General features: G+C 41.7%; 1 protein-coding gene across 2 annotated transcripts in view; it reads right to left on the reverse strand.

Annotated features, from left to right (window-relative positions):
• The window catches only part of LOC139373346 (vacuolar protein sorting 72 homolog a), a 35,877-nt gene extending 15,710 nt beyond the window's left edge, over positions 1-20,167 (reverse strand). Inside the window, exons 1-3 of one of the 2 annotated variants that reach the window (XM_071113757.1) lie at positions 19,919-20,167; positions 6,181-6,333; positions 4,650-4,764 (exon numbers count right to left, since the gene is read on the reverse strand). In XM_071113757.1, the coding sequence (XP_070969858.1) occupies positions 4,650-4,764; positions 6,181-6,333; positions 19,919-20,035 (385 nt within the window). In that variant the 5' untranslated portion in view covers positions 20,036-20,167. Of the gene's footprint in view, positions 1-4,649; positions 4,765-6,180; positions 6,334-16,759; positions 16,961-19,918 lie in introns of those variants that run through there. The other variant, XM_071113758.1, reaches the window with a different exon arrangement.
• Between the last annotated feature and the right edge of the window lie 1,124 nt (positions 20,168-21,291).

The following is a 21,291-nucleotide window of genomic DNA, read 5'->3' on the forward strand; positions in this document are numbered from 1 at the left end:
GGTAGAGGACACACCTCCCATCTTTGCCATTAATCACTTCTGTGACAGCATGTGTAACCTTGTGGGTGGGTATCTCCCTTTTAATGTTGTTAAATGGGGTTTCAATGGGCATTAAGCCAAAGTTAATGATTTCCTGGACTGTTGCTCAGGCGTATAATTAACTGGTAGTTCCCTCCTGGATGGAATTATGTGATCCCCATTGCCCAGTTGCAAGTTATTTGAACAGAGTGTGCCCTGTACCTTTTCATACTACGTGTTCTTACATAAACTATTTTCACAAATGTAATGTTGGCACATTTTTCAGAAAGGGATACTTTTGTAATACAAGTTGGACTGGACTGTTTGTTAGGCGTTGGGCCATATGGTAATACAATTAAAAACTGTTAAAAAAAATAAATCTTTGCTAATGTATGTAAAAATAAAAAATAAATGGAAATATAACATTTACATAAGTATTCAGACCGTTTACTGAGTACTTTGTGGAAGCACCTTTGGCAGCGATTACAGACGCGAGTCTTCTTGGGTATGACGCTACAAGTTTGGCACATCTGTATTTGGGGAGTTCCTGCCATTTTTCTCTGCAGACCCTCTCAAGCTCTGTCAGGTTGGATTGGGAGCATCGCTGCAAAGCTATTTTCAGGTCTCTCCAGAGATATTTGGTCAGGTTCAAGTCCGGGCTCTGGCTGGGCCACTCAAGGACATTGATGCTTGTCCCGAAGCCACTCCTGCGTTGTCTTGACTGTGTGCTTAGGGTTGTTGTCCTGTTGGAAGGTGAACCGTTGCCCCAGTCAGGTCCTGAGCGCTCTGGAGCAGGCATTCATTAAGAATCTTTCAGTACTTCGCTCCGTTCATCTTTCCCCACAATCCTGATTAGTCTCCCAGTCCCTGCCGCTGAAAAACATCCCCACAGCATGATGCTACCACTACCATGCTTCACCATAGAGATGGTGCCAGGTTTCCTCCAGACGTGACGCTTGGCATTCAGGTCAACAAGTTGAATTGTGGTTTCATCAGACCAGACAATATTGTTTCTCATGGTCAGAATCCTTTGTGTGCCTTTTGGCAAACTCCAAGCGGGCTGTCATGTGCCTTTTACTGAGGAGTGGCATCCGTCTGGCCACTCTACCACAAAGGCCTGATTGGTGGAGTGCTGCAGAGATGATTGTCCTTCTGGAAGGTTCCCCCATTTCCACAGAGGAACTCTGGAGAACTGTCAGTGACCATCGGGTTCTTGTTCACCTCCCTGACCAAGGCCGTTCTCCAATGATTGCTCAGTTTGGTCAGGCGGCCAGCTCTAGGAAGAGAGTTGGCGGTGCCAAACTTCTTTCATTTAAGAATGGAGGCCACTGTTCTTTGGGACCTTCAATTCTGAAGAAATGTTTTGGTACCCTTCTCCAGATCTGTGCCGCGACACAATTCTGTCTCAGAGCTCTACGGACAAATTTTTATTTTAATACATTTGCAAAAAGTAGGGGGAAAAAAATGTTTTTGCTTCGTGATTATGGTGTATTGTGTGTAGATTGATGAGGAAAATATTTAAATCAATTTTATAATAAGGTGTTAATGTAATAAAATGCGGAAAAGTCAAGGGGTTGGTATACTTTCCGAATGCACAGAGATATATATACACACACACACACACACACACACACACACACAACCGCTCAAAAGTATGAGGTCACTTAGAAATGTCCTTGTTTTTGAAAGAAAAGCAATTTTTTTGTCCATTAAAATAACATAAAATGGATCAGAAATACAGTGTAGACATTAATGTTGTAAATTACTATTTTAGCTGGAAACAGCTGATTTATTATGGAATATCTACATAGGCGTATAGATGCCCATTATCAGCAACCATCACTCCTGTGTTCCAATTAACACGCTGTGTTAGCTAATCCAAGTTTATGCCCTAGAATTGATCAATAGAAAACTATTTTGCAATTATGTTTGCACAGCTGAAAACTGTTGTTCTGATTAAAGAAGCAATAAAACTGGCCTATGGACTGGTTGAGTATCAGAATCATTAGCATTTGTGGTTTTGATTACAGGCTCAAAATGGCCCGAAACAAAGTACTTTCTTCTGAAACTTGTCAGTCTATTCTTGTTCTGAGAAATGAAAGCTATTCAATGTGAGAAATTGCCAAGAAACTGAAGATCTCGTACAATGCTGTGTACTACTCCCTTCACTGAACAGGGCAAACTGGCTCTAACCAGAATAGAAAGGAGAGGGAGGCCCCCCCCCAACTTTTAGTTGTAGTCGAGTGGTTGATCGCCTATGTTCGCGGTCCCCCAGGGGTGCACATTGTGGTTGTTGGGTAGAAGTAGTGAGGATGCAAGTTCATTAAGTTACCTTATAAGCTTTGGTGATAAATCGACTCATATACACACACACACACACACACACACACACAGTTGAAGTAAGAAGTTTAAGTACAAATTAGCCAAATATATTTAAACTCAGTTTTACAGTTCCTGACATTTAATCCGAGTAAAATTTCTCTGTTTTATGTAAATTAGGATCACCACTTTATTTTAAGAATGTGAAATGTCAGAATAATAGGAGAGAGAATGATTTATTTCAGCTTGTATTTCTTTCATCGCATTCCAGTTGGTCAGAAGTTTACATACACTCAATTAGTATTTGGTAGCATTGCCTTTAAATTGTTTAACTTGGTTCAAACGCTTCAGGTAGCCTTCCACAAGCTTCCCACGTTGGGTGAATTGTGGCCCATTTCTCCTGACAGCTGGTGTAACAGTCAGGTTTGTAGGCCTCCATGCTCGCACACACTTTCTCAGTTCTGCCCACAAATGTTATATAGGATTGAAGGAAGGGCTTTGTGATGATCACTCCAATACCTTGACTTGGTTGTGACCATTTTGCCACAACTTTACAAGTACGCTTGGGGTCATTGTCCATTTTGAAGACCCATTTGTATCCAAGCTTTAACTTCCTGACGGATGTCTTGAGATTTTGCTTCAATATATCCACATAATTTTCCTTCGTCATGATGCCATCTATTTCGTGAAGTGCACCAGTCCCTCCTGCAGCAAAGCACCCCCACAACATGATGCTGCCACAACCGTGCTTCACGGTTGGGATGGTGATCTTCGGCTTGCAAGCACCCCCCTTTTTCCTCCAAACACAACGATGGTCATTATGACCAAACAGTTCTATTCAGACCAGAGGACACTTCTCCAAAAAGTATGATCTTTGTCCCCATGTGCAGTTGCAAACCATAGTCTGGCTTTTTTTATGACGGTTTTGGAACAGTGGCTTCTTCCTTGCTGAGCGGCCTTTCAGGTTGTCGATATAGGACTCGTTTTTACTGTGGATATAGATACTTTTGTACCCGTTACCTCCAGCATCTTCACAAGGTCCTTTGCTGTTGTTCTAGGATTGATTTGCACTTTTCGCAAAGTCGTTCATCTCTAGGAGACAACGTGTCTCCTTCCTAAGTGGTTGGACAGCTGGGTGGTTCCATGGTGTTTATACTTGGGTACTATTGTTTGTACAGATGAACGTGGTACCTTCAGGCGTTTGGAAATTGCTCCCAAGGATGAACCAGACTTGTGAAGGTCTACAATTTTTTTGCTGAGGTCTTGGCTGATTTCTTTTGATTTTCCAATGATGTCAAGCAAAGAGGCACTGAGTTTGAAGGTAGGCCTTGAAATATATCCACAGGTACACCTCCAATTGACTCAAATTGTGTCAATAGCCTATCTGAAGCTTCTAAAGGCATGACATAATTTTCTGAAATGTTTTAAGCTGTTTAACGGTACAGTCAAATTAGTGTATGTAAACTTCTGACCCACTGGAATTGTGATACAGTGAATTATAAGTTAAGTCTGTAAAGAATTATTGGTAATATTACTTGTGTCATGCACAAAAGTAATGTCCTAACCCACTTGCCAAAACTATAGTTTGTTAACAAGAAACTTGTGGAGTGGCTGAAAAATGTGTTTTAATGACTCCAACCTAAGTGTATGTAACTTCCAACTTCAACTATATATACACACACAAATATATAAAAAATGATACCATATATAAATATCTCTGAGACATTGGTTGTGTAGATCCAGCTACGGTGCAGGTGGTGACACCCGAATTTGAATCCAGTTATTATGAGGAAGGCTGAGCGTGGGTGTATCAGCACTAGGAGTTGACGACTACTTTTGCTTAATAAGCAACTTCTGACAGTAAAAACTAAATTGCGATTGTTGCGAAATTACTCATCGCTACTGTGTCTCAAAATGTTTGCCCAAAATGATTCAGAATTTGGTCTCAAAATTACATTCCTACCATGCGGTCATCAGAAAAAGGCTTTCCAACGAGATAGCCTAGACGTAGTTATTTTAATTGACTCTTTCCACCATGCATATCTGCAACGCCCATGTTTGTTTACAGAGAATTCCGTTTAAACATGAGATATTCAATGAAATGTGCAATTTTCTCTGGGCATATGGGCATTTGAAAGGACACATCTCAGATATTGCCACCGCTCCCACCTCAGCGTAAGATTGCTAATGTTAAATTGCCAATCCTTACGTTATGGTATGAAAATACCACAGCCAATACTGTAAACCCACTTGCGTTTGGGCAATAAGATACTTTGTTGAAAATAGAGTCCGTATAGATAGAGGCCCCTTACTCTCTCCAAACTCCTGAAACTCCTGCGGCACCCTCCTCTCCATTTTGGCTTTCTCCGTCTTCTTCAGCTCCTCTGAAGGCCTCTTTGGTTTAGGCTTGGTCACCTTCAGAGGTTCCTTGGAATAAAACAATCAACATGTGCGTGAAAAATGTGCATACAGTATGAAAAACACATGCAAAACACACATGATTTATTCATACACCTTGGAAGTTCATACTTTGATAAATGTCCCTTTTCATAAATGGCATTATCTAAAACAATTAGGGCTGTCCCGGACCGAAAAAAAACTTGGTCGACCAAGAGTCTGTTCTTTTAGCCAAATAGTAAAACCTGTATTTTTCCATATACAGTGCATTCGGAAAATATTCAGACCCTTTCACTTTTTCCACATTTTGATACGTTACAGCCTTATTCTAAAATTGATTACATAAAACATTTTCCTCATCAATCTAAATACTATACCCTATAATGGCAATGTTAGAATTCTTTCTAAACTAGCGCTCAGGACCTCAGACTGGGGCGAAGGTTTTACCTTCCAACAGGACAACGACCCTAAGCAAACAGCCAAGACAACGAAGGTGTGGCTTCGGGACAAGTCTCTGAATGTCCTTGAGTGGCCCAGTCAGAGCCTGGACTTGAACCCGATCAAACATCTCTGGAGAGACCTGAAAATAGTTGTGCAGCGACAACCTGACAGAGCTTGAGAGGATCTGCAAATAGCATCATACCCAAGAAGACTTGAGGTTGTAATCACTGCCAAAAGGTGCTTCAACAAATTACTGAGTAAAGGGTCTGAATACTTCTGTAAATGTTATTTTTTTTTACATTTTTTATTAATACATTTGTTTAAAAAAAAAAATGTTTGCGCCTTGTCATTATTGTGTGTAGATTGATGAGAAAAACATGTAAACAATTTTAGAATAAGTCAAACATAACAAAATGTGTAAAAAGAGAAGATGTCTGAATATGTGCCATCCCCACAGCCTCCACAACGGATCAGTCCACACAGTCAGGCGCGCATCAGACAGGTGTGTTGTACACCATGATATTTCGTTTTTTTTGTGTTGCTACTGCTCACCTAAAATAAATCTCAGTCGACCAATAGGATATCGACCAAACAATCAACCAGTCGACTAAATGGGGTTGGCTCTAAAAACGATACCAAAATCTAATTATGCATATTAATGAGGATATCAATGTCGCATGGTAGGGGGTCCAATATGGGTTAACTTTGAGCACCTTCTGCTCTTGAATGGATGGTCATACGCGAGTTGTGCCAAGATGATGTTCTTTCAATGTGTTTGCCAAAATCTGTTAGGCATACACGTGGCCCTGATAAAAACAGTTCTCTCATGGGTAAATGTGCATGGTACTTTTTCTTCAAATCAAAAAGGGTGATTAATTCAATATGGAATGACCCAGTATTAACTGAGTTGTAGTCTAGTGGTTGATCGCCTATGTTTGCGGTCCCCCAGGGGTGCACATTGTGGTTGTTGGTAGAAGTAGTGAGGATGCAAGTTCATTAAGTTACCTTATAAGCTTTGGTGACAACTCGACTCTTCCTGCGAGGAGCATCATCCTCCTGGTCACTATCAGGCTCGTCACCCTCATCTATGTCAAAGTCACTGTCGACCTCGTCCTCTGTGTCTGAGTGCTCCCCTCTGTACTCATCATCTCCTGATTCCTTGAGGGAGAGTCCAAATCAAACATACATATTAATAATGGTCGATAGCAAATGGGCATGGCCAAATACATGTTTTATTTACAAGGAACAAATAAACCCATAAAGCAACACAGTCTACTTTATAAAAATTGCTGGTGTCCAGGAGTTAGAATTGGGACCATGCATACTTTGCTAATTCAAAAACAGAGAACCAAAGGACAAGCTACAATACGGCAAAGTTAGCAAACAAGTAACTGCAATGAAGCCGCCATCTTTATGCATGCCAGCTAGTAGAAATAAGCTCAAGAGAGAAATATATCACTAACTCAATGCTAGTAGCCCCTACAACACCGTCCCCCACAGAACATGGACTTGAATGGGGATTTCTGTTCGAATAATACTTTTAGTGTTGTGTGAAAATGTGAGCCAGCAATGTACCTACTCATAAGACTACACAGTGAAGAGTCAAAGATACAGGCCAATTTGATTGTAAAACTGATCCATTACAATTATTATTATTTATTTCTTTAAATAATAATTGGGCAAACCCGATATACTTTAAAATGGTGGGGGACACACAAATTCTCTACTTCAGCATTTCCCAAATTAGGGTTCACAAACACAAAGTTTCCTGATTTGAAAATGGGGTCATAGCTTAGTTATAGAACCACATTTACTTGAGTAAGCTTTGATATCTGCTATTCGCGGTGGGGACAAAGAGCAGTTTCTGTTTTGTTCCTACAAATTTGGGTCTAACTTTTGAACGTTTGGAGCTATTAGCTATTCTTAAAAGCTAAAACTCCAAGGAACACAAGCATAATGAAGCACACAAGCCGTGCAGGACTCAATGGGGGGGGGGGGGGGACGAGTTAGTTGGCTAACGTTGATAAACAACCAGAAAAAATTGTTGAAATAAAGGACAAACCAACAAAGTATCTTAATAGGTAGGGCTGTGACGGTCATGGCATTTTGGATGATGTAATTGGCCAGCAAAATGACCACGTCACCGTAAAAACCTTTCGAATAGCATTTATTTATTTGAAATGTTCTCCTCTCCTGACGGCATCTGCAGTCATAGAAATAGAACGGGCTTCCCCATTCACGTCAATGATGGTGTGATGGAAAATGTTAGTGCTTTTCTAATAACCAATTTCGGTGTTCATGCAAGTGACTGATTGAACGAATCCTCACTATCAGTATCTGCAATTAGGCAATACACCCAGACGCTTGATTTGAGAATGAAAGATCTCAGTTTCAACGTCTCAGCTTAGAGAGAAGAAGCCTCGCGAGGTATTGGTCTGTCACATGCATGACGCAAACATTAATGATAAATTAATTATGAACGACGAATAAGCTAAATCATGCAAATATAACTTGTCTGCAGTATATAAGAGAACTGGACTGGCCTGGGAGAGCTCCTGATCAACATGTGTACTCGGTGCATTGAGTTGGTTGGAACCTCTCCAGGGCGCTGATAATAAATAATTATTAATTTAAGATCGACTTTGAGTGTCCCTGTGTAGAATTTGCCATTTGCGAGAGTGTCCATAACAGAAAAACAGGGAGTAAAATGTGCTAAAACATGTGCTGTGATTTCCTGATTCACATTACAAAAAAATATATGAGCTAAATCAGTTATCATTTGAATGAACATTCTATATTACCATGGAAATTACTGTATCACAATACCAGTCAGCCACTGAGTGCGTAACCATGAGTTTACCAGACAAATTGCAAGGGTTAGAGGTTCCTGGCCTGTGTGCTGCTGCACTGTGGTCATTCAGTCAGCTGTTTGTTCGACAAAAAGAATTACAAATAATCACACACACGGCAGTTTATAAAGGTACACTACCCTGTTCATGAAAATAGATAGCTCCTACAGACAGTGAGTCACATGGGCATGGCTTGCTATATTACAGCAGGCGTCGAGGCATTCAGTTTAGAGTTCAACCGATGAATCGGAATGGCCGATTAATTAGGGCCGATTTCAAGTTCATATACCAATCGGAAATCGGTATTTTTGGATTTTATTTATTACACAGAGTGTTCTTTAATGGATGCCTCTCACATTTAATCCAGTTAGAATCAGGAATCCCCCAGAGTAGCTGTTTAGGTCCCTTGCTTTATTCCATTTTTACTAATGACATACCACTGACTTTGAGTACAGCCAGAGTGTCTATGTATGCGGATGACTCAACACGTCAGCTACTACAGAGACTGAAATGACTGCAACAAATCAACAAAGAGCTACAGTTAGTTTCAGAGTGGGTGGCAAGGAATAGGTTAGCACTAAATATTTTTTTAAGCTCTAAGCATTGTATTTGGAACAAAACACTCACTAAACCCTAAAACTCAACTAAAACTTGTAATTAATAATGTGGAAATTGAGCAAGTTGAGATGACTAAATTGCTTGGAGTAACCCTAGATTGTAAACTGTCATGGTCAAAACATATTGATGCAGTAGTAGTTAAGATGGGGAGAAGTCTATAGTAAAAGCGATGCTCTGCCTTCTAACCCGATCAACAAGGCAGGTACTACAGGCTCTAGTTGTCACACCTTGACTACTGTTCAGTCATGTGGTCAGGTGACACAAAGAGGGACTTAGCTCTGTGTCCATCTAAGGGCTAGCCCTAAAATTAATAATATGCATGTGAATCTCTCCTGGCTGAAAGTGGAGGAGAGATCGACTTCATCACTACTTGTATTTATGAGAGGTATTGACATGTTGAATGCACCGAGCGGTCTGTCTAAACTACTGGCACACAGCTGGGAAACCCATGCATACCCCACAAGACATGCCACAAGAGGTCTCTTCACAGTCCCCAAGTCCAGAACAGACTATGGGATGCACACAGTACTACATAGAGCCATGAATACATGGAGCTCTATTCCAAATCACAAGCAGTAAAATTGGATTAAAAAAACAGAATTTTTAAAAACACAGCGGGGACTGTGAAGCAACGCAAACATGGGCACAGACACATGCATACACACACGTTATGTGGTAGTGGTCAAGTAGCGGGCTGAGGGAACACAGTGTGTTGGGAAATCTGTGAATGTATTGTGATGTTTTTAAAATTGTATAAACTGCCTTAAATTTCGCTGGACCCCACGAAGAGTAGCTGTTGCTTTGGAAGCAGCTAATGGGGATCCATAATAAATACAAATGACATACTTTTATTTTGAAGGCACACCGCAAATGCCACTATTGTGCCTAACCCTTATTGTGGCTAGCTTGACAACATGACAACTAGCTGACTGCTTATAATGTTAGCTTTGGGCAACAGGGTTAAGTAGCTGGCTAGCTATTTATTTTCATGAACTGAAGTTCAATTACAATAGGCAAACAACAAGGGGAAACATAGCTAATACTTACTCACAAGGATTACTAAATCATTGCTAAGAATAATGAAAATGACTGCAGTTTCTACTGGTCATTGTTTTCAGGCTGGTTGTATTGGTGCTGGCTAGGTACCAAGCTAAAGCTAGCTAACCCAGAAGTTGCGGTTGAACAAATTATGCTTTATCACCAACACGGTATTGTAAACACATCGTACGTGGCCGGTGTTTGTGTTCCATAGTATTCATGTCGTGAAGCTATTACTGTGTAACTCCGGTAGGGCAGCATCTGAAAAATAACACACTTGGTAGTGTGTACTGGTCTTCAACCAGTCGGCGAAAGCCAACATAACCCATGACAAAGAGCAGTTGATTGTTAAGGGCAATGAATTCCAATATCTTGGTTTTAATGGATTTTGCCTTTGAGTTGTCTCGACTTGTTGACTGCTTGATCCATAGCCTCATTGTGTAAAAACTTTTTTTTGATGCTAGTGGTTGTATTAATTTGCAATCTATTGCATCCCACAAATGTCCCAGAAAACTTTTGTACTATGGTGGATAGTAGATTGACATAGGCGTGTGCTTTTACTGTTCGTTAGGTCTACTCATCTTGTTGGCTGACTAAAAATAAATGTGGACAGTTCTTCCAATATCTTCAATATGCGCCTCAGAATTGCGTCCCCGCAGTGGTCTTCACTTGTAGCCAGTGAGAAAGACCCAATCACGTGACAGAGAGCCATGTGACTGAGATGCTTCTGAGCACGCAGCATGCAGGGAGAAGGGAATTAAAATTATTTTTTTCTGCCAAAGTGCCACTGTCTGCAAAAGGCATGGATTTTTTAGGGGGCATTACGGCCACACATTATGCCGCCGTGAAATTCAAGGCATTATCAAGTGCTTGTCAAATTGTGAATGAGAAACTGATGAAGTGTGTACACTTTATGCAACTTTTTTCAAATCATCATTAGTCACCTCATGCAGCCGTAGAATGTATTAAAAATCAAAACATAAAGCCCAATGTTCGTATCACAACTAAAGTTACATAAATAACTAAAATTAAGCATAAGAGTACATGTTTGTTAAGCACTCAACACAAAAGTTATTTGAAGAAAATATCCTTTCTATTTTAAATCAGCTTTGTTAAATTGTATTCTTCATACTATAAAATAATGCCACGCAATTCTAAGCAAATCTTGTCTGCTAAATGAGTGCAGCCCACAGCCATATGGCATCGCCAGATCAGGACCTAACATAAGGACAACTCAGATTATGCTATGCTGTTCTTCACAAGACATGTGTGGCAGGGACTACAGACAATCCCGGAATACAAAAGGAAAACCAGCCACGTCGTGGAAACCGATATCTTGCTTTCCGGACAAGCAAAACACCTTCGCCTGCTTTCAGGAGAAGAGTGGGACTGCGGGCTCTTATTCTCTGTGGCCGACGTAAGACATGTAAACATGTTAACATGCAAAACATATGTCAAAGCGGACATGTATACCTATATAACGTAGGTACATGAGGTAATGACGCCACGTAAAATGTAGCGCTACACGTGCAACACAGCATTCCTAACCTAGCCCACAATGTCTGCTGTGTGGATCAAGCAGTCAACAAGTCCAGCAGTCATTTCAAAGAGTACATTTTTTTATGCGATACAACTCAAAGGCAAAATCCATTAATGCCAAGATAATATAATTAATTTCCCTTGACAATAAACCGTTTGTCGTGGGTGATGTTGGCTTTCGCGACTGGTCGACTAACGTTACCAAGTACGCTATTTTTCTGTGTAACTAGCGTCACTGCTATTTAGCTTCACGACATACTATGGAACACCGTTTGGGTCTTTGTGTGTCAAATAACACTATTTGACGCATTATCTTTTAATTTGACACAAACACAGTTCCATTATAGAATGATGTGTGTTCTGAGTTTGCACGTGCAAGCCAAGCACCACCACTACTATCAGTAGCATTGTCAAAGCTGTACAAAAAAGTCTGCAAACAAGCAACCACCGGCCACTCAAGACGTGTATACAATACCGCGCTGGTAACGAAGCATTATTTGTTCAACCGCAACTTCAGGGGTAGCTAGTTAGCTTGGTACCTAGCTAGCACCAATACAACCAGCATGAAAACAATGACCAGTAGAAACTGCAGTCATTTTCACTATTCTTAGCAATCCTTGTGAGTAAGTATTAGCTAGGTAGCCACTTGTTGTTCGCTTATTGAAATTGAACTTCAGAGCTAACGTTATAAGCAGCCAGCTAGCTTCATCTGTCTAGTGACGCTCGACCAGACCGGGTTATGTGCTATGAAGTTAGCCACAATAAGGATTAGGCACAATAGCGGAATTTGAAGTTTTATTTTGAAGGCAAAGTACCTCTTTGAAAGTGATGCAAAAGGTTACAATTGGTAGAATTATGCCATATTTAGACTAGATAATGTTAAACAAGGTTGGAATGTGAAGCAATGAAATGGGGTATGAGTCTACTCGGTGACACCCACAGAACACAGTTGTTTAGAGTTTACGCAAATATTAGTGTTGTAGCTTGTATCGCGGGGCTGTGACTGTGTGAAATCACCTCCCAAGTCAGCCTATTGACATTCATATTGCACTGTACAGCTTTACCTAAGGATTGTGGATCAATGAAATGGGGTATCTGTCTGCTCAATACCAAATATATTTAGAGTTAGACTCCAAAACATCCACACAGTATTGTTTTTACGCTGGAATAATGTTCAATACACATAGGTTGACAATAAATGTGGCTCAATTCATAGTTGTTTCAGAGTCCAGCAATAAGAGCTATGACGCTAATGTTCTCTGGGTGTCACTGAGTAGACTGATACCCCATGTCATTGATCCACAATCCATAGGTAAGGCTGTACAGTGAAATAAGTACGCACCCAATGCAATTCAAAAGTATAAGTCTGGTTTTAGACCCCATCATAGCACTGAGACTGCACTTGTGAAGGTGGTAAATGACATTTTAATGGCATCGGACCGAGGCTCTGCATCTGTCCTCGTGCTCCTAGACCTTAGTGCTGCTTTTGATACCATCGATCACCACATTCTTTTGGAGAGATTGGAAACCCAAATTGGTCTACACGGACAAGTTCTGGCCTGGTTTAGATCTTATCTGTCGGAAAGATATCAGTTTGTCTCTGTGAATGGTTTGTCCTCTGACAAATCAACTGTAAATTTCGGTGTTCCTCAAGGTTCCGTTTTAGGACCACTATTGTTTTCACTATATATTTTACCTCTTGGGGATGTCATTCGAAAACATAATGTTAACTTTCACTGCTATGCGGATGACACACAGCTGTACATTTCAATTAAACATGGTGAAGCCCCAAAATTGCCCTTGCTAGAAGAATGTGTTTCAGACATAAGGAAGTGGATGGCTGCAAACTTTCTACTTTTAAACTCGGACAAAACAGAGATGCTTGTTCTAGGTCCCAAGAAACAAAGAGATCTTCTGTTGAATCTGACAATTAATCTTAATGGTTGTACAGTCGTCTCAAATAAAACTGTGAAGGACCTCGGCGTTACTCTGGACCCTGATCTCTCTTTTGAAGAACATATCAAGACCATTTCAAGGACAGCTTTTTTCCATCTACGTAACATTGCAAAAATCAGAAACTTTCTGTCCAAAAATGATGCAGAAAAATTAATCCATGCTTTTGTCACTTCCAGGTTAGACTACTGCAATGCTCTACTTTCCGGCTACCCGGATAAAGCACTAAATAAACTTCAGTTAGTGCTAAATACGGCTGCTAGAATCCTGACTAGAACCAAAAAATTTGATCATATTACTCCAGTGCTAGCCTCTCTACACTGGCTTCCTGTCAAAGCAAGGGCTGATTTCAAGGTTTTACTGCTAACCTACAAAGCATTACATGGGCTTGCTCCTACCTATCTCTCTGATTTGGTCCTGCCGTACATACCTACACGTACGCTACGGTCACAAGACGCAGGCCTCCTAATTGTCCCTAGAATTTTTAAGCAAACAGCTGGAGGCAGGGCTTTCTCCTATAGAGCTCCATTTTTATGGAACGGTCTGCCTACCCATGTCAGAGACGCAAACTCGGTCTCAACCTTTAAGTCTCTACTGAAGACTCATCTCTTCAGTGGGTCATATGATTGAGTGTAGTCTGGCCCAGGAGTGGGAGGGTGAACGGAAAGGCTCTGGAGCAACGAACCGCCCTTGCTGTCTCTGCCTGGCCGGTTCCCCTCTTTCCACTGGGATTCTCTGCCTCTAACCCTATTACAGGGGCTGAGTCACTGGCTTTACTGGGGCTCTCTCATGCCGTCCCTGGAGGGGGTGCGTCACCTGAGTGGGTTGAGTCACTGATGTGGTCATCCTGTCTGGGTTGGCGCCCCCCCCCCCCCCCCCCCCCCCCCTTTGGGTTGTGCCGTGGCGGAGGTCTTTGTGGGCTATACTCAGCCTTGTCTCAGGATGGTAAGTTGGTGGTTGAAGATATCCCTCTAGTGTTGTGGGGGCTGTGCTTTGGCAAAGTGGGTGGGGTTATATCCTTCCTGTTTGGCCCTGTCCGGGGGTGTCCTCGGATGGGGCCACAGTGTCTCCTGACCCCTCCTGTCTCAGCCTCCAGTATTTATGCTGCAGTAGTTTATGTGTCGGGGGGCTAGGGTCAGTTTGTTATATCTGGAGTACTTCTCCTGTCCTATTCGGTGTCCTGTGTGAATCTAAGTGTGCGTTCTCTAATTCTCTCCTTCTCTCTTTCTCTCTCTCTCAGAGGACCTGAGCCCTAGGACCATGCCACAGTGACATGATGACTCCTTGCTGTCCCCAGTCCACCTGGCTGTGCTGCTGCTCCAGTTTCAACTGACCTGAGCCATAGGACCATGCCCCAGGAATACCTGACATGATGACTCCTTGCTGTCCCCAGTCCACCTGACTGTGCTGCTGCTCCAGTTTCAACTATTCTGCCTTATTATAATTCGACCATGCTGGTCATTTATGAACATTTGAACATCTTGACCATGTTTTGTTATAATCTCCACCCGGCACAGCCAAAAGAGGACTGGCCACCCCACATAGCCTGGTTCCTCTCTAGGTTTCTTCCTAGGTTTTGGCCTTTCTAGGGAGTTTTTCCTAGCCACCGTGCTTCTACACCTGCATTGCTTGCTGTTTGGGGTTTTAGGCTGGGTTTCTGTACAGCACTTTGAGATATCAGCTGATGTACGAAGGGCTATATAAATAAATTTGATTTGATTTGATAATCCATCCAGTGTGATTTCAACAGATGTGTCAAATTAACAAATGGTATTTTGCTGATTTTATATAACATTCCAAAAGTCTACTTTAATTCTAAAGGCTAACCGCAAAGTCCACTATTGTGGCTAGCTTCACATAGATGGGTCCGACCACCATTAATCAAATAAGAACTGTCTTATAAATTAGGGTTATTTTAGATGACACTTTAGATATGACCAGGTGAATCCAAGTGAAAGCTATGATCCATTATTGATATCACTTGGTAAATCCACTTCAAATCGTGTAGATGAAGGGATGGAGACCGAATTTAAGCCTTAAGACAAGGATTGTGGATGTGCCATTCAGTGCAGCATAGCACCCTGGATCCCACTGCTGGCTTGCCTCTGAAGCTAAGCAGGGTTGGTCTTGGTCAGTCCCTAGATGGGAGACCAGATGCTGCTGTAAGTGGTGATGGCAGGCCAGTAGGAAGCACTCTTTCCTCTGGTCTAAAAAAATATATATCCCAATCCCAACATTTCCCTGTGTAGGGTGCCGTCTTTCAGATGGAATTGTTAGACAGGTGTCCTGACTTTCTGTGTTCACTAAACAGGGCATAAAATTAACACCAGCCACCCACCAAATGCAGGTCAATTTAGGTACTGGTGGGTAAGAATGTCTATTTCACCAGCCACGTTGGCATGTGGTCAACTTGCAAGGCTCTACGGTGCGAGCATTACATTTGCAAATAGTGATAAGTCAAGTATGAGCACGTGTGAGTTTTGGTTAGAGAAATGCTGCAGAAACTGTTTTTTTTTGCTGTTTTGTTTCATAGCTGCTAATTGCACAAAGAAATACATATCCCACTTAGCGCAGCAACACTGCCTGGCATGGGAGCTGTGTGCAATGAGTAAAGTGCTGAAATTCATTTTGAGGCACTTGGCACAGGCCTAAAAGTTAAAAGGTCTAAAAGGTCTAATTTACTCGAAAGTCTACAAAGTGAGACTGTCCTCATGCTTCTTGGCTATTTACATTGTTGTTTCAACTTCAGTTTGAGTCTTCAACATAGACATCCTAGTCAGATGCCAAATCTCTCACACACAACCCACTCCAATTGGAAGCTAAATTCCCAATCCAGCCCTCATACCATTATGGCCACATTATCATTCCCAGCTTCCAATTGTCTCATTCCTCTCCTCTATTTCCCAGGTCGTTGCTGTAACTGAGAAAGTGTTGTCAGTCAACTTATCTGATAGAAATACATTGTTTACCGTTATTTTAAGTGCCTTTGTTTGAACAGAGTATGTAGTAGGTGCTAGGTGCACCGGTTTGTGTCAAGAGCTGCAACTGCACAACAGTTTCCCATGTGGATCAAGAACGGTCCATCAGCCAACTTCACACTACTGAGGAAAGCACTGGAATAAACATGGGCCAGCATCCCTGTGGAACACTTTCAACACCTTGTAATTTATACTCCAACGAATTGAGGCTGTTCTGACAGCAAAATGGAAGGTGTCCTTAAATTTTGTACAATCAGAAATTGAAAAATAATTTAATCATCTTAATTTAAGATTATAGTAAATGAAAAAGAACTCAGATGATTTCAATAATCACATATTCCTCACTAAATTGAATCACTTAGATGTAAATTATCCTATGCACAATTTAACCAGGGGGTCAGAGCAGCAGCAGCAGGCTGAACGTTTGATGTACCTACTCTATTATCTGTCCCTTGATATTAAAACATTGCAGCTAAAGTAGAAACCCCCTGAATTTAGAGAGCTGACCACCACAGGACTTGGAAGAGATCTGGGTACTGTTCGCTAACTACATTATTACGGTACACTTCGTTTCCCAATCACTACTGCGACGCTAAATTAGCTACTTACGTCGTTGAATCCGCCGTATGTGGTCTTGTAGAATTCATCTTCCTCTTCAGCATCTAACAACTTAGACATGCGGCTCCCCGCGGTTTTACGGGGCTCTTTGCTAAATGCTAAACTCATGTTGATCTAGCTCAGTTTGATTAATAGGGAACGTGCTAGCTTGTTGAAAGCTAACAATCAAGTTCTAGTTAACCTTAGCTACCACAAAATACTATGCAGGCAGCTAATGACGTAAATATGGTGCGACATGCTTTTTCTTCTTCAGGTTTGACGGCACTACAGAACCTTCTTCGGTGAGATTTAATGGCGGTTGGCATCCAATATGTTGCATTACCGCCACCTACTAGACTGGAGTACAACTCCGTTATACTTTGCTTGAAAAATAAATGTATAAATAAACAAATTCCATTCCATCTAACACTACCCTAAAAATAAAAATACCACCCTACTCCACTATTTATATCTATTTAGTCCTACCTCATGCCAACAACCTGAAAGGATGGGACATCCCTTAACACCCTGTACCTCTTCTGATGTGAAGTCTCGCACACCCAAATGCCCCTCTGCAGCTCCCACCACTAACCTCAATTTTCTGCCATTTATGTTCCATCCCTGCAGTGCAGTTGATAACCATTGATATAAATGCCAAAAATCCAATCTTACTGAAACATATCACTTGTTGGCCTATCCCTCTGTACTGGTACAAATCTACTACTCACACCACTCCTCTCAGGATCCCTCCCCCTTGACCCATCTTCCTCTACTTTATTCACTGCCTCAGAAAATTACAACTTCTGCACTACTCTAACCCTGGAAACCTCAACCTGCCTCTCTCGCACGGGACATTTCTGATCCCCAACCCCATGGGCACCCCTACCACTACTTCCCCGTATGCTTCATATTCCTTTTTGTCTCATGCCCTTCTGCACACTTCTCACCCTCCTACACACTGCTGCCACATGCCCATAAGCTTGACACCTGTAACAACGTAATGTATTCAGTACAAAATCTCGTTAGGATATATAAGTTATCCTGTATGTCACTTTGCCGGGCAAAGAAGACACAACATCAAAACTCAAAAGAACAGGCAATGACTTCTGTTTCACTACTCACGCCACCCTGTCTGCGTTGCACCAAACGACAAGCATCACAAACACTGGGAATCTTCCCCTTCAGTTGGTCAACTTTTACTGCTACCCCAGTAATCACTCATTTCAACTGCGCCCTTTTTTTGAGAGTGAAACTATTCAGATTTCTTGCCCCCATTTGTTTAACGCAGAGCACCTTCTCCCTCTGACCAGCTGAAATGCAAACAGTTAACAGAAGACCACTTCTGGTTACCCTCACCGATTCCACAGTACCCGATTCTGTTTTCACCCAACCTGAAACCACAAATAGATCAGCCAAAAGGCAAGGGTCCACTTTTTCTAAAAACTTCACTCCTACTGTCAGACTCATCTTTATCCTGACCCTCGGTGCAAGCCTCGGGCTCCGAGAACTTCACCATACCTACCACCTCCACCTACCACCTCCAATACTCCAATGCCTTCAATCACTTCCATTTCTCCTCCTGTCTTCAGCTCACTCTGCTTATACTTTCTACCATTATTCTTAACAAACCATCTCCCTTTTTCCCGCCATTTTTAACCGACCCACGGTCACCACATTGGCGGGTGATCCGTTTGCAGGGCTCTACAGTGAGAGCATTACATTTGAGAATAAAAATAGTCATAAGTCAATATGAGCACATGTGGAAGTTTTGGTTAGAAAAATGCTGCAGTAGCTGTTTTCAAAGTATTTCTGCTGTTTTGTTTCATAGCTGCTAATTTCACAAAGAAATACATATCCCACTTAGCGCAGCAACACTGCCTGGCATGGGAGCTGTGTGCAATGAGCCAAGAGCTTGACAGATTCGTTTTTGGAGGCGCTTGGCATAGGCCTAAAATTTGGTGTAATTTACTCGAAAGTCTACAAAGTGAGACTGTCCTCGTGTTTCTTGGCTATTTACATTGTTTTGTTTGAACTTTATAAGTTGAAGCAGCACACTCAAATTAGACATCCTAGTCAGATCCCAAATCTCTCACACACACACTTCACTGTAAAGGCTACACCTGCTGTATTCAGCATGTGACAAATAAAAATTGATACATACCACAGGACTCCAGTGGCCCTGTTACCGCGGTAAACTTCCACCCTTAAAGGAGCTGCTGAACATTTTGTCTCTGAATATTTTGATTAAAAGACTCTGGTCACACACATTTTTATGAAATTGAGCAATACACCACATTACTTCTTACTAATACATTTCTTGTTTTAAAAACAAATTCTAATTTCTCAATCCGGCCCTCATACCATCATGGCCACCTAATTATCACCAACTTCCAATTGTCTCATTCCTCTCCCCTGTAACTATTTCCCAGGTCGTTGCTGTAAATGAGAATGTGTTGTCAGTCAATTTACCTGGTAAAATAAGGGTAACCTAAAATTGCCTTTGTTTTAACAGGTTATGTAGTAGGTGCCAGGTGCACTGGTTTGTGTCAAGAACTGCAACTGCTCAATAGTTTCACATGTGTATCAAGAAATGGTTCACCAACCAACTTCGACACTACTGTGGAAAGAAAGCACTGGAATCAATATGGGCCTGAATCCCTGTGTACCACACTTTCGACACATTGTTGTCTATGCTCCAACGAATTGAGACTGTTCTGATGGCAAAATGGGGGGGGGGGGGGGGGGCAAAACAATCTTAGGAAGCTGTCCTTAAATAGTTTAAAATCAGAAATGAAAATGTTATGATAGTAAATGAAGAAAACCCCGATTTTTTATTTATTTTAAATAATCACATATTCCGCACTCAATTTACCCACTTAGAGATGTAAAAAAATAAATATTTTAAGCATAATTTAACCTGGGGTTCTTATCCAGGCGCAGGCTGAACGTTTTACGTCCCTACTCTATCCTCTGTCCCTTGATATTAAAACACTGCAGCTAAAGTAGAAACCCCCTGAATTTAGAGAGCTGGCCACCTCTTCCAAATCCTGTGATCTGGGTACTGTGTAATGTTCGCTAGCTACATTATTACTTGAAACTTCGTTTCCCAATCACTACTGCGACTCAATAGCTAGCTATCTGCCAAGACAGCTAGCTAAATTAGCTACTTACGTCGTTGAATCCGCCGTATGTGGTCTTGTAGAATTCATCTTCTTCTTCAGCATCTAACAACTTAGACATGCGGTTCCCCGCCGTTTTACGGGGCTCTTTGCTAAATGCTAAACTCATGTTGATCTAGCTCAGCTAGATTAATAGGGAACGTGCTAGCTAGCTGAAAAATATAACTTGTTTGTTGTTAGCTACCACAAAAGACCATGCAGCAGCTAATGACGTCGATATCAAATATGTCCTACTAAAATATAGCACATCCTGTCGTTTCCAATGGGAGGCAAGTGAGCCTAGTAGGTGGGACCAAGTGTCAAGATGGGTTTTTCAAAGTTGCGTTTATTGGTCAATCAGATGTCAGTCAGATGGATTAGTGACGTCCATGAAATACATCGTCATCATATTCAAACCAAGTTCAAAATGAGATCCGGACGGTGATTTGAAAAAACAGAGAAAGACCTCTCGTAGCTAGGCTGTGCTTGTTCCTAGGCAAGGACGATACGGGACGCCTCGGCGGAAATGGAGTCCCTAGAGAAAGCAAGAACAAGATAGTCGGAAGGAGTAGTGCAGTATTATCATAAGGCGATGAATACTTGGAGAACGGGGGAATGGAGGAGAAAAGAGAGTGGCGGTCTAAGAGAGAGAGAGGGAAGAAAAGGTTGATCTTGAGTCAGATAAAAATGGCAGAAAAAAGGGAAATAGTTTGTTAAAGAATGGAAGTTTGTTAAAGAATGGAAGAAAATGTAAGCAGAGGGAGCTGAAGTCAGGAGAAATTAAAGTGAATGAGGGTGAAGTTAGGTGGTAGGTGTGGTGAAGTTATTGGAGACTGTGGAATGCACCAAGGATCAGGAAAAAGATGAGTGACAGTAGGAGTGATGTTTATGAAAAAAAACTGACTCTTGCTGTTGTATAGCACACTATTACTTATACAGCTAATATAAGGACAAGACATGAGTAGAAATTAACTTGGGTTTCACAGGATGAACATTCCAAGCATTTCAATGTAGGTAAGCAAGGGGGGGGGGGGGGGTGTTACGTACACCTCTGTGTCAACTCAACTCCCCGTGGTGTGAAAGAGGTATGGGATTGTATGTGCAAGTAAGGATGATAGAGGCAGAGAATTTACAATTTTCAGGGAAAACCAACCAAAGCATAGAACGTAAATGTCAAAGCCCCCTCTCCTACCTTACCTGCCTACCCACCACCCGGTGCACTAACCAAAATACAGGGGGTGGTCCACCCAGGTCTTACCTAGTGTGTATAGACAGTAAATACTACGGGTTATGTATGCCCCCAGACCTCTTGCCTAAGCAATACCTAGGTGCCTTCCCCCCTGGGAACAAATGAAACAGAATATTACAATTTCACACAAAAAAAAA

This window comes from Oncorhynchus clarkii, chromosome 18, assembly GCF_045791955.1.
Source record: "Oncorhynchus clarkii lewisi isolate Uvic-CL-2024 chromosome 18, UVic_Ocla_1.0, whole genome shotgun sequence".
Classification (NCBI taxonomy): Eukaryota; Metazoa; Chordata; class Actinopteri; order Salmoniformes; family Salmonidae; genus Oncorhynchus; species Oncorhynchus clarkii.